Source organism: Coptis chinensis, chromosome 4, assembly GCF_015680905.1.
Source record: "Coptis chinensis isolate HL-2020 chromosome 4, ASM1568090v1, whole genome shotgun sequence".
In the NCBI taxonomy this organism is placed as follows: domain Eukaryota; kingdom Viridiplantae; phylum Streptophyta; class Magnoliopsida; order Ranunculales; family Ranunculaceae; genus Coptis; species Coptis chinensis.
The window spans coordinates 26,531,723-26,544,210 of NC_141459.1; the positions used below are offsets into that span (position 1 = coordinate 26,531,723).

General features: G+C 37.8%; 4 protein-coding genes across 4 annotated transcripts; 3 read left to right on the forward strand and 1 right to left on the reverse strand.

Annotated features, from left to right (window-relative positions):
• The first annotated feature begins 824 nt into the window (after positions 1 to 824).
• LOC147502943 (putative pectinesterase 11) lies at positions 825 to 3,601 on the forward strand. The gene is made up of 5 exons (XM_086603928.1): positions 825 to 1,108; positions 1,243 to 1,402; positions 2,474 to 2,662; positions 2,774 to 3,009; positions 3,197 to 3,601. The coding sequence occupies exons 1-5, from the start codon at positions 873 to 875 to the stop codon at positions 3,399 to 3,401; spliced, it is 1,026 nt and encodes a 341-aa protein (XP_086460054.1). The 5' UTR covers positions 825 to 872; the 3' UTR covers positions 3,402 to 3,601.
• An 876-nt stretch (positions 3,602 to 4,477) lies between these two features.
• Positions 4,478 to 6,467, forward strand: LOC147502944 (putative pectinesterase 11). The gene is given in 7 exon segments (XM_086604662.1): positions 4,478 to 4,538; positions 4,541 to 4,634; positions 4,799 to 4,958; positions 5,651 to 5,839; positions 5,939 to 6,174; positions 6,300 to 6,364; positions 6,367 to 6,467. Coding segments are annotated over 7 exon segments (906 nt in total).
• A 972-nt stretch (positions 6,468 to 7,439) lies between these two features.
• On the forward strand, positions 7,440 to 11,536 carry LAC11 (laccase 11). The gene is made up of 6 exons (XM_086607758.1): positions 7,440 to 7,743; positions 7,839 to 7,990; positions 8,099 to 8,343; positions 8,457 to 8,585; positions 8,776 to 9,699; positions 9,811 to 11,536. The coding sequence occupies exons 1-6, from the start codon at positions 7,636 to 7,638 to the stop codon at positions 9,939 to 9,941; spliced, it is 1,689 nt and encodes a 562-aa protein (XP_086463884.1). The 5' UTR covers positions 7,440 to 7,635; the 3' UTR covers positions 9,942 to 11,536.
• SYP112 (syntaxin of plants 112) lies at positions 10,223 to 12,007 on the reverse strand. Its single transcript, XM_086607759.1, has 2 exons — positions 11,659 to 12,007; positions 10,223 to 11,503 (listed from the first exon to the last, which is right to left on the reverse strand). Exon 2 carries the CDS (start codon positions 11,465 to 11,467, stop codon positions 10,574 to 10,576), a length of 894 nt encoding a protein of 297 aa, XP_086463885.1. The 5' UTR covers positions 11,468 to 11,503; positions 11,659 to 12,007; the 3' UTR covers positions 10,223 to 10,573.
• Positions 12,008 to 12,488: the final 481 nt, after the last annotated feature.

Consider the following 12,488-nt stretch of genomic DNA (forward strand, 5'->3'; position numbering starts at 1 on the left):
CTCAGCAGAGAGAGTAATGAATGGGCCTAAAATATAATAAGTTGGGCTTCATCCTGTTTTGTTAGCCCGTTTATAAGCCCGTAACCCGTAGAATCTTAAGTATTTTTGTTAGAGCCCGTCAATATACTAGTATACTCCATAGCAGTGGGGAGAGTGGTGGAGAATCGGAAAACTGGAGATGGAGAATTGGAGAGAGAGAGGAAGAGGGAGGAGGGCGTGGAGAGTGGAGAGTGGAGAAGGAGAGGGGGACGAAGAGAAGAAAAATGAAGACAGACAAACAGACAGAAACCAATCAAATCGCATTTTGGCCACATACTCTTTCGGCCAGAACGTTCGTTCCTCTCACTTGATTATTTGGTTATCAAAAGTGAATCAGGCCAAGGCTTAAACGTACAACTACAAAGTCTACGATGTTCCCTAGGCTTAATTTTCAAGAAGCCCAAATGTCCTTCATCTTCACGCTTCAAATATGAGCTAATTAAGTTTGATTAATTATTGTAGCGTGATCACACTATTCGGCCTATTAGATACAAGGAGGTTATCTAATTAATCACTTTTAAACATTGAAGTAGGAAATTTGGTTCCTATATGTACTCTACCACAATAGAAAATTTCAAACTGCTTAAAGTACCTAAGAAGTTACACGCTCATTTGTCAATACTATGCATACATGCTTACGTGAACTTGCTAAACCTTTCAACTTCACTCTGAAGAAAACGGCTTTCATTTAGTTAACCTTCATTAGGATGTGGACATATAATAAGGTCTCAATCTTTCTAGTTCATAGTGCATTTTGTACAGATTTGCTTCATTTCATTCAATTTAATAAGCTTATCCTTCAGTTTCATAGAGACAAACAAGTGCAAAAACACATGCATTTTGGGACAATGAGGATTCATACTTATGTTCTTTTCTTGGTTGCTGCACTAGGCTTGTGTTCTTTTATAGTCATTACGCATGCAGGTCCATCAGATATGTCTACGGCAATTCTCATAAGAGTTGATCAGTCGGGTAAAGGCGATTTTAAGAAGGTACAAGACGCCATTGATTCTGTCCCTTCTAATAATACAGAGCTAATCTTTATATGGGTTAAGCCAGGAGTTTACAGGTCACTCTTAAGTCTTGTTATAATTTTAGTTGTTTACATAACTTTGAATTGGTTTAGGTTAATTTACGTCACACTTATGATGCTTTTGATATCTTGAAATTTACTAGAGTTTTTCTTCTACGGGGAAATTGCAGGGAAAAGATTGTTGTCCCTGCTGATAAGCCCTTCATAACAATCAGCGGATCAAAACCAGGTACAACCATAATAACATGGAGCGATGGTGGGGAGATATACGAGAGTCCAACGTTCTCTGTATTGGCTGATGACTTCGTTGGCAGACTCCTAACTGTTCGGGTATTCCTTGGCAACTTTGTATCGTTTTTCGTTAAATTAAAATCAAGTATGTTAAGTTGGTTATCTTTTTTCATATAACCTAGAGTTTCCACAGATTTGACTTTCAGAAATTCAGGATGTAAACATGATAGTCTACTATAGGAAACTTAAACAACCGTGCACGTCCAAGTTCAAAATTTGTATATTTTCCTCAGGCTATGACTTGTGTCTACTGCCCTGCATTGATCTATCAGTTTATGAAGTGATGTTTGTAGGAAATAAAACCATTTTTACCTCTAGGAAATAGAACCATTTTGGGCCATGCATGGCGAGTGATTTTTGCTCCCAGCGTTGGTTCCTCCAAGCGCTCCAAGGAAATTTTGAGCCATACACTTTTCCACAAAAAGAGGGAAGTTACAACCCTAACAAAATCTTCAAAATTCCCAATTTTACTAGTTTGTCTCTCATAAAGGAAATAAAAATAAGAAATAAAAAAAATATAAAGTGGAATAAACCAGCAAACGTGTGTATTTCTTCTTCATTTTCTTCCCGCAAAAACATGTTAATAACAATAATATCATCTTCTTGTTAGTTTGTTCTTAATGCATCCATCGTGTTTTTCATATTTTGATTCCTATTTTTTGTTTTGTTTCCGTTTCCTTTTTATTTCCTTTCTAGTCATGACTGAGGGACAAACTAGTAAAATCGGAAATTTTGTGTAAAGCAAAAAATCACTCATGCATGGCAACCAACAGTCTCACTATCTTGTACTCTGACTTAGACACCAGTGCCTAAGACAATATACCTTCTCTGGTGCCTAGCACACTCTGACACTCCAGATCCTCCACTAGCTAGTTTACTCTGAAGAGATGAGTCCCTTTGGCAGATGAAGGCCTGCATTCAGGGTTATTCTTATTAGAGAAGCAGCATTAAAGGACATCGACCAACAGAGCATGCTTCTAAGCCATAAAAGTACAAAAATATAAACTTAGAAGGCTAATAAAACACAAGTATCAGCAAGTCGATCCCATTTCATGTATTACTTGATATATTATATTCAACTGTATAATATCAATGGCATCGTGTTTACAGAATACATTTGGGCCTAGCAAAAGAGCGGTCGCATTGAGGGTATCAGGAGATAGAGCGGCATTCTACGGCTGCATGATCCTTTCCTATCAAGACACGCTACTTGATGACGTAGGGAGGCATTACTACAGCAACTGTTATATCCAAGGAGAGACTGACTTCATATTTGGAGAGGCAGCTTCCCTTTACGAAGTCAGTTTTCCATCCAGATTGGAAGCCTTTACCAACTCAATATCTTACTACAACTGTATTTAGTGCACAACACAAAACTAACGTTGTTTCTGTTTGCGTTCATTCCTGCAGAAATGTCATGTGCATTCCCTTGCAAAAGGATCAAGTGCTATCACTGCACAACGCAGGGTATCGGAAGCACAGGACACGGGATTTACCTTCTTGGGTTGTAGGATCACTGGCGTAGGGACTGCCATCTTAGGAAGGCCATGGGGTCCTTATTCTAGGGTGGTGTTTATTATGAGTTTCATGTCTAGTGCTGTACTTCCTCAAGGATGGGATGACTGGGGCGAGCCTAGCAATCATAGGTACGCCCAAACTAATCCCAGATTTCTACTTTGTGTAGGTAAAAGTTCCTACAGCGTTTAATGATTCATCCTCAGTTGGCCATACCATATGATGCACCAAATCTGGTATCAACAAGCCAGTGAATTGCATTCATATTAACTGCATGTACTCACTCAACAGTCTTGCTTTTGTAAATTGTTGTTACAGAACTGTGTTTTATGCGCAATACAAGTGCTATGGACCAGGAGCTGATGTTTCCAGAAGGGTCAATTGGTCACGCACCCTTTCAGAGGCCGAAGCTGCGCCTTTCATGACAAAAGATATGATCGGCGGTCTAGATTGGCTTAGACCTTCACCCACCCATTTCAAGAAAAGATCCGGAGTTATTGCTCAATCGGCTGATGGAAATTAGTAAAAGAAAATTTGTTTTTTCAAATAATGTATAGACCATTTTAACTCGTGTGTTTGTGTTAGTTATATATTGATATTCATCATTTTCAACTTCTTCTTTCATTTTCAATGGATCAATCGATCCCTTGACAAAGAGGCAACAGACTTGTAATTTTATCTCAATGTTGTAAATGTATTCTTATTTGAATAAAAACAATCTCGTGTTCAATTTGTGGTGTTCAACATGGTTCAACACAACTGTCCTATAATACGGTTGCTTATAGAGGACGAACCACACATTAGCAGTTTTGCTTGCATACTAAAAATCTCAGCTTTGCGAAATTAAAAATTATAGTGAGCTGATTTTTGGATGTATTGTTGAATTGGAGATCGTTGTTGACAAATTAAAAAGCACAACTTAAACCAATCTAATACCATTTATAAAGGTACGATATGGTGTCCAACAAGCGAACTTGATGCCATTATTTGCTTGCTGCATACAATAGTCATGCCTATTACATATACATGAATTAGGCCGCTCCTTCTCTAAATGATCGAGCTTTAGAAGTAAAAGCTAGCTCTGAAATCTCTCTAATCCAAAGGCCGGGTTTAGCCCCAAAATTTGTACATTAACGTGATTATCAGATAAAATTGTCGGTCTGGTACAAGCTAGGAGGCTTATGTATAAGTGGACGTGATCGATCATCAATTTAAAATTACAGTTCTTGCTAATAATGTACTGTATCACAAGAACAATTCAAATGAAGTTCTTTAAGTGAAGTAAATAAGAAGCTACATGCCTCCTTTGTCAAAACTACATGCATGCTTACGTGAAGTTACTCATGCCTCACCTTTACTTTGAAGAAAGCAGGCTTCAATTTCTATGGTTGACCTACATCAGGGTAGGCATATAATATGACAATGTCTCTAATGTAGGAATTTGCTTCATTTCTTCATTTTGTTTTCAAAAGAGTTATCCATCACATTCATTGAGACGCACAAACTAGTATAAATACACATGGGTAATTGATCGAATGATGAGAAATTCATAATCGTATTACTTCTTTGTGTTTGTTACTTTGTTGTTCATATATAGTCATGTCTCGTGCAAGTCCAACAGATATGTCTACAGCAATTCTTATAAGAGTTGATCAGTCCGGAAAGGGGATTACAAGACAATACAAGATGCCATTGATTCTATTCCTTCGAACAACTCAGAATTATTCTTTATATGGGTTAAGGCAGGAGTTTACAGGTCTCTCTTTCATCTCAAACTCAGTACACCATCATGAGCTTTTGTATATTTTTATCTGTGGACTGTGGGCTTGTACTTCTTTTTAATAACTGATATACATGATACATCTGATGCTAGCTTCTCAACACTTCTATTATTTTTCATTCTTAATTTGTGATTTGCAGTGAAAAAATTTCTGTTCCCGCTGATAAGCCTTTCATAACAATTAGTGGATCAAATGCGACTACGACTATTATAACATTGAGCAATGGAGGGGAAATATTTGAGACTCCAACTTTCTCTGTTTTGGCTGATGACTTTGTTGAAAGATTTCTCACAATTCAGGTACACCATAGCAACCTTGTCCCTTTATTTATAGTAAATGTAGAATCAAGTCTGTCACTTCAATTCTATAGTTAGTTGGAACATAACCAAAAAAAATATTGCAAACATGCCGCAATCAGGAGTTCAGGACCTATACATGATGATTAATGGTTGTATTCATTTTTGAAATTCTCAGTTATCTCACTCCAAATATTGAGCCCCGCTCTGAGCCTCTGATCTCAGTATATAACGGGCTGGGTAACATGCGCAGTTGTATCTGGGTACCGTTATTGGATTTGTGTTTGAAATTAGGCCCAACGGTTGTGCCCAAAATTGAATCTGCGGAAAAGGCCCAATCTGTAATGTGCCATGCTTCCTCATGATTCTTGTCTTTTATCTTTAACTATATAAGACAATGTTGATTTCTCCATGGTGAGGTGATCGCTCAAGTCTCGATCATGCACAAAACATGTGTAGAAATGAAGATCGGATATCCACTCCCTTGTCAAAACCTGTCTTTAATTCATAATTTTTATTTTTTTATAACTAGAGAAGCATTCTTTCTGAATTTGATCATTGGACTATTATGGACCCATTGCATCTTATGTCAATCACGGTTCGCAAGTGTACTCAGAGATTAAAGTGATAAGTTTCTTTACTTTATGGAACCAAGGTAATGATTTTTCGTGGAATGACACGAATATTGCTTACAGAATACATTTGGGCCGGGTGAGAAAGCGGTAGCATTGAGAGTATCAGGAGATAGAGCAGCATTTTATGGATGCCGAATCCTGTCTTATCAAGACACTCTCCTTGATGATGTGGGAAGGCACTACTTCAACAATTGCTACGATGAAGGAGCAACTGACTTCATATTTGGAAATGCAGCTTCTCTTTACGAAGTAAGTCTTCCATCTCCAGAAGACCATCGGTCAGTCGCATACCTTGCCTGTTACATTGTGACCTAAAGTAACAACAGTTCTATTTTTCTGTTGCTGCAGAAATGCCATCTGCATTCAGTTGCACAAGACACAGGTGCTATTACCGCACAGCGCCGGGTGTCGGAAGCACAGAACACTGGCTACACCTTCTTGGGATGTAGGATTACCGGCATAGGGACTACAGTTATGGGAAGGCCATGGGGTGCTTATTCTAGAGTGATATTTGTTATGACATCTATGTTGAATGCTATATTACCTCAAGGATGGGATGACTGGAACGATCCTAGTAAACAAAGGTAACTATATCCTAGCCACATTCGAACCTACCTATCCATCGGTCAGGTTATAATATATAGATTTATCATGTTTCATTAACAATGTCTACACTCTGATGTTTTGTGTTAATTGTTGCTACATACAGCTCCGTGTTTTATGCGGAATACAAGTGCTCCGGCCCAGGAGCTGATGTTTCAGGAAGGGTCAAATGGCCGAAGCTGCACCTTTTTTGACCAAAGATATGATTGGTGGTCGAGGCTGGCTTTGGCCTGTACCTACCCATTTCAAGAGGAGATCTGCAGTTATTGCTTAGACGGCTGATGTGAATCAGTAGAATAACAGGTCTTATTTCATTTATATGGTTGAGACTTGAAAGATCACTTCAGATGTTTATACTCTGTTTATTCATTATTTCAAACTTTTTGGTTCAAATATGTTGCATATATTATATATCCAATCTATTCTTGATGTTGTACACTCATGAGTCATCTTAATAAAGGTAATCTCAAGCTGAATCTCAAGCTAAATTGTACAATTGAACCCGGATTTCGATTCAGCACACAATGCCTTGAGAAAATATTTCATTTTGTTTTTTTAAAGTTGAGTGGGATTAAGGCCGACCCCAACCTATACCATTAGCCAAATCTTAAAGATTACAATATTTCATTTTTGTCAAACTAATATCTTAAATTTTAATATTAAGGTCTGATTTTCAGTATGTATAATCAGACTTGAGGAAGCAGCTCAAATTCTTTAAAACCATTATAGATTTGTTGAACTAAGATGGCAAGACAAGTTGCCTCCTTAGAAGACTATATACAGGGGAAAAAGAAGGGACCCTTAATACTAAATTTGATTGTATGAGTTAGGTAGCTCAAAAAGTATCTTGCACAATTTCGATGCCTGGGTCAAGAAAAGCTGATTGTATTATTTCTGCATTTCCTTATGAGAGAATGGATGATCGGAGGCACTGTTTGATCCCCGGAAACACTTATATAAGAACAAAGAACCATACTAATCTTCATAAGCAAAATAACCAATGAGCTAATATAGAAGCCACAAAAGCTTAGAAGTAACTTCTATATATTTGTTGTCCTCAAAGATAAATCCTTATATTTTACTACACACTTCAATATATATAAACAAAACTATACCTTTTCCTTAACGGTGAAGTTCAAGTGGTTTGGTTTGGTCTTATGTATCTCTCATGCACAATTCCTACTATTTTCAAACTTATGCTTCTCAAATTATCTCAACTCTTCTTAAAGATTTCCTCTTATGCTCAGTGCCTTTGCCTTGCATTCTATTCACATCCACTAAGCTACCAAATAACAGCACCATGTCACCATTCCTTCTCCTTTAACAAACTGATAGCTTACTCTAACCGTGATAAAATTCATATATAACCACAGCATAAACACCTCCATTCTCATATCACAAACAGTAGCAAGTAAATCACCAAGTCTACCAAAGACCTGAAAATGGCTAGACAAGGTGGTTTGTGTTTAGGTTCTTTCTTTCTCATCTTGGGCTTTGTAGCCTTCTTTTCCATTCCAGCTGAAGCAGCTATTAAGAAGTACCAGTTCGACGTGAGTGGGACTATTCAATTTAGGTGCATTTGCTTGCATTGTGATTTATTTATATTCTGCTTTCTGCTGACCATTGTATATTTTGTGACTATCAGGTTCAAGTGAAGAATGTGAGCAGGTTGTGCCATGCAAAACCAATAGTCACTGTAAATGGGATGTTTCCAGGACCTACAATTTATGCCAGAGAAGGCGATAGTGTTCTCATCAATGTTACCAACCATGCACAATATAACATAACGATTCACTGGTACTACTTCCGACTGTGATCAATGCAACGACATGTGCTGCGTACTTGCATTTGCATACACATACTGCTCACTAAAGTATCGATATAATCCACTTCTTTATTTTGTAGGCACGGATTGAAGCAGTTTCGCAATGGCTGGGCCGACGGACCAGCTTATATAACACAATGTCCAATCAAGACTGGGCAGAGCTACACCTATGCATTTAATATAACAGGTCAAAGAGGAACTCTGTGGTGGCATGCACATATTTTATGGTTAAGAGCAACAGTCTATGGTGCAATTGTTCTCATGCCAAAGCAAGGAACCCCTTTCCCATTTCCACAACCATACAGAGAAACTAATCTTATCTTAGGTAAGCAATATCTTTCATAAATTATACACCAAAAAAAAAAAATTTTAAAGGGGACACGTAAATTTCCATCTTACTCAATCATATGAGATAATAAATATTCTTGCTTTCTGCAGGGGAATGGTGGAACAACGACGTAGAACAACTTGTTAGCCAAGGGAACAAGTTGGGGTTACCACCACAAATGTCTGACGCACATACAATCAACGGGAAGCCAGGACCACTCTTCCCATGCTCGGAGAAACGTAAATATTTTGCTTGTACTCTCATTTTATACTCTTCAATTTTGCCAGAAGTAAACAGAAAACATGTGCTCTTCTATAGTCTAGACAAAACAGAAAACATGTGCTCTTCTATAGTCTAGACAATAGCTCAAGTAATTTGCATAATTGCATTACATGCTAACCAATGTGTTTGAATGTTTCTTTGTTTTAGATACATTCGCAATGGAGGTTGAACAGGGCAAGACATATCTCTTAAGAATCATCAATGCTGCACTTAATGATGAGTTGTTCTTTTCTATCGCTGGTCACAACATGACAGTGGTAGAGATTGATGCAGTGTATACTAAGCCCTTCACCACTCAAGTTATACTAATTGCACCAGGTCAGACAACCAATGTTCTCGTTAAAGCAAATCAAAATCCGGGCAGATACTTCATGGCAACCAGGACATTCATGGACGTTCCAATTCCTGTAGACAACAAAACTGCCACAGCCATACTACAATACAGAGGAATCCCAAACACTGTAATCCCAGTTCTCCCCGCATTACCTGCCCCTAATGACACAAAGTTGGCGTTGAGCTATAACAGCAAGCTTAGGAGTCTAAATTCTCAACAATTCCCCGCAAATGTTCCCCTCAAGGTTGATCGGCATCTTTTCTACACAATTGGTCTAGGACAAAATCCATGCAGCACTTGCCTAAATGGCACAAAACTCACTGCTTCCTTAAACAACATCACTTTTGTGATGCCTCAGATTGGTCTTCTCCAAGCTCACTATTCAAACATCAAGGGTGTTTTTAGAACAGACTTTCCTGATCGTCCACCTACTCCATTTAACTATACTGGCGCACCACTTACAGCCAATCTTCATACCTCCGCAGGGACTAGGCTCAGTAAAGTTGTTTTCAATTCAACGGTTGAATTGGTCCTACAAGACACCAATCTTCTGAGTGTAGAGTCCCATCCATTTCATCTTCACGGTTATAACTTCTTTGTTGTTGGAACGGGAACTGGGAACTTTAATGCTTCGAAAGACGCAGCTAAGTTTAACTTGGTTGATCCACCAGAAAGAAATACAGTTGGAGTTCCCACAGGTGGTTGGACAGCTATTAGATTCACGGCTGATAATCCAGGTATACTTCACTAACTCACTACGCATAACACTTTTAGTTATCTAATGACCTTGCAGCTGAATTGAAATTCGTGCACAATACTCATGGATGACCTTATTCTTAATCGTGTAGGTGTTTGGTTCATGCACTGTCATTTGGAACTCCATACAGGCTGGGGGTTAAAGATGGCTTTCGTTGTGGAGGATGGAACGGGACCAAATCAATCTGTTTTACCACCACCAAAAGATTTACCACCTTGCTAGAAGTAAGAACCCTATGAAGAACGGAACAAATAAAGAATTTGTTTGTGCAAGTTTTTATTGCTAAATTGTGATTTCTCTTGTATTTATATCTGCAAAAGTTGCAGGAATTAATGTTGATTGAAAGAAGAAATTTGTTTGAGATTGTTTTGAGGTCTGTTTCAGGCCCACACATAATAAGTTTCAACGAGAATGAAGAACGAATTATATACCACACATGAATCCCCCTTACTAAACCGATATGCAAATGTACTTTGTATATTTACATTATCAATACAACTTGCTCACTTCACAAAAAATATATATATATACCACACATGAATATTGAAATTACTTGAACACATGCAGTAGTGTGACATCAGTTCATATACATTTACCTAGGCACAGATAGTAACACCTCATAGATAACAGCAAAAAAACTTTGATGAAGGCCTATCTTGGCTATCTCTAAGTATTGAAACAGTTAACTGGCTCTGTTAGAACTGTACCTAATTAAGTCCATAGACAAAAAAACAATAAAGCTATTCCCCCCATCCATCTCACCTAAAGCAAATTACTGCAAACCGAAGCCTCCATCAACAGAAACACGACTACGCCAATTAACATAGATGCAGAGTTAATGGTTCCTCAGTCGGTCAAGTAGCAGTCTTAATAATGCATATCAAAAGCAGGATAGCCACAGCAGCCCAAATCCAGTACACCAAATACCCTCCTTTCTTCTTCATAGCATTAGCAGAAATAAGCCTATTAGTACCACCACTGATGTACACTCTAGCATTGGCTACATTGAGTTCAATGTCATCCATTTGTTCACCTTGTGCATCAACCAGCACTGCCATATCAAGGAAAACTTGGTGTAACTCAGTTAAACTCCTTTGAATCTCCTTAACTGCTTCCTGCCTCTCCAAATTCTCTAAATCCAATTCTGTATGACCAGCAAACACCTTAACTTGTCCATTCACAGATACCAACTTATCAATCTCTTCATCAGTTGCTACTTTACCAGTAGCATTATAATACCTCCTCTTCAGACCTTCTTTATGTTCTGTAACAATCCGGTTTCTCAATGCCTGAAAATCATTCATCATGTCTCTTAGTTTAATTCTTAGACCATTTGTGACCGACATCCGTGTCCTATCAACAGGACTACCTTCACTATAAACAATCGATACAGTTCTATTGGCTACATTAGACTGGTCGAGAGATTCCAATCTTGCTTTAATGATCTTCGCCTTGCGAAGGACAGTAACCATATTAGAATCCATTCGATCTCTTAACCCTCGAAGGACTTTAGCACTGTGTGTCGATTTCGTCTCTTCGTTTAATTCTTGAAGATCAAGAAGTAGAGTGGAAATCGCTTCCATCTCAGTCTTTACTGCACTGACTTCTTCAAAGAATTGAGTAAGATTCTCTTCATCCCTCGGGTCGAGTTGTCCTATTTCCATGTCTGGCCCTGCTTCAAGATCTTTCATGGCTAGTTTCTTCAAGTCCACGTAACTAAGAAACGACTTGGTCATAAGATCATTCATCTTTATTGCAGTATATATCAACAAACACCAATTAACCTGAAAAAAAAAAAAAAAAAAAACCAAAAATAACACATGTAAACTAATAAAAAGTGAAAAAAAAAAATCAAGACAAACAGTTTGTTTTTTGGAAAAAGAAAGAAAATGAGTTTCAAGATGATGATAAAGATCCAAGTTATAAACACGGGGCTTACTATTTTCCCTTTGCATGAATTCAACTGGAAGAAATAAAAGGTGGGTTTCGTTCGATTGATGGGAAGGTTTGTTTGTAGAAGTGTGGAAAGAGAGGTGAAAGTGGTTTTAAAGATAATGATCAAAGGATTGTGATCTTTCGGTTTCTGTTACGTTTTGCTCTTCTTTGGTTTTTGAATTTGAAAAAAAAGGTGGTAGAAATTAAAAAAAAGGAGCCGTTATCTGATTTTGTTGAACCGCCTCTTTTTTAGGGCTTGATCATAAAATAAGGACCGTTGATTTGTTCAAAGATGAAGGTATAATCAAAGTGTTTGAACCGTCTGATTAATTAATTACAGCAATGATTAGAACGGTTTGTATGTTTGTCTAGTATTCAGGTGTATAAGATTCTGACTTCTGACTGGTCACACTGACACGTGTTAATATCTGGATACCATAGGAAAGGGTTTTAGCATTCGAAAGGGTTTAGGACTTTAGGGACAACTTGCAAAGCATCAATACCAAAATACCCCCAAATGGAGCCTACATTGCGTAATGCTGAACTTGATTTTCAGTTTTCCAATAAGCCGTTTACAATTTTACATAGCAATGCCTACAAGAATCATGCCAGAAGAGCATCCAGTCCTATCTATTTTGTAAGAATAACTTTTCTTTTCTGTTTTTTTCTCAAAAACTGGCAATTCATTAAGTTTATCGTTGCAGTATCCAGTGTATCCTGATTCCATAGTCAGCTATAAGCTACCCCAGTAAGCATTCCCTACTAACTTATTTGGACACAAGTTACAGTTGATATTATCAGGGAGTGAATATTGTATACTGTGGTATGGAATAA

What these genes read in the sequence shown, in the direction of transcription:
- LOC147502943 (XM_086603928.1), top strand. Translation starts at nt 873, where the DNA reads ATGCATTTTGGGACAATGAGGATTCATACTTATGTTCTTTTCTTGGTT. An exon ending in AGGCAGCTTCCCTTTACGAA is followed by an intron (nt 2,663 to 2,773) that starts GTCAGTTTTCCA and finishes TCATTCCTGCAG; the next exon opens with AAATGTCATGTGCATTCCCT. An exon ending in GGCGAGCCTAGCAATCATAG is followed by an intron (nt 3,010 to 3,196) that starts GTACGCCCAAAC and finishes TTGTTGTTACAG; the next exon opens with AACTGTGTTTTATGCGCAAT.
- LAC11 (XM_086607758.1), top strand. Translation starts at nt 7,636, where the DNA reads ATGGCTAGACAAGGTGGTTTGTGTTTAGGTTCTTTCTTTCTCATCTTG. An exon ending in TTAAGAAGTACCAGTTCGAC is followed by an intron (nt 7,744 to 7,838) that starts GTGAGTGGGACT and finishes TGTGACTATCAG; the next exon opens with GTTCAAGTGAAGAATGTGAG. An exon ending in AGAAACTAATCTTATCTTAG is followed by an intron (nt 8,344 to 8,456) that starts GTAAGCAATATC and finishes TGCTTTCTGCAG; the next exon opens with GGGAATGGTGGAACAACGAC.
- SYP112 (XM_086607759.1), bottom strand. Translation starts at nt 11,467, where the DNA reads ATGAATGATCTTATGACCAAGTCGTTTCTTAGTTACGTGGACTTGAAG.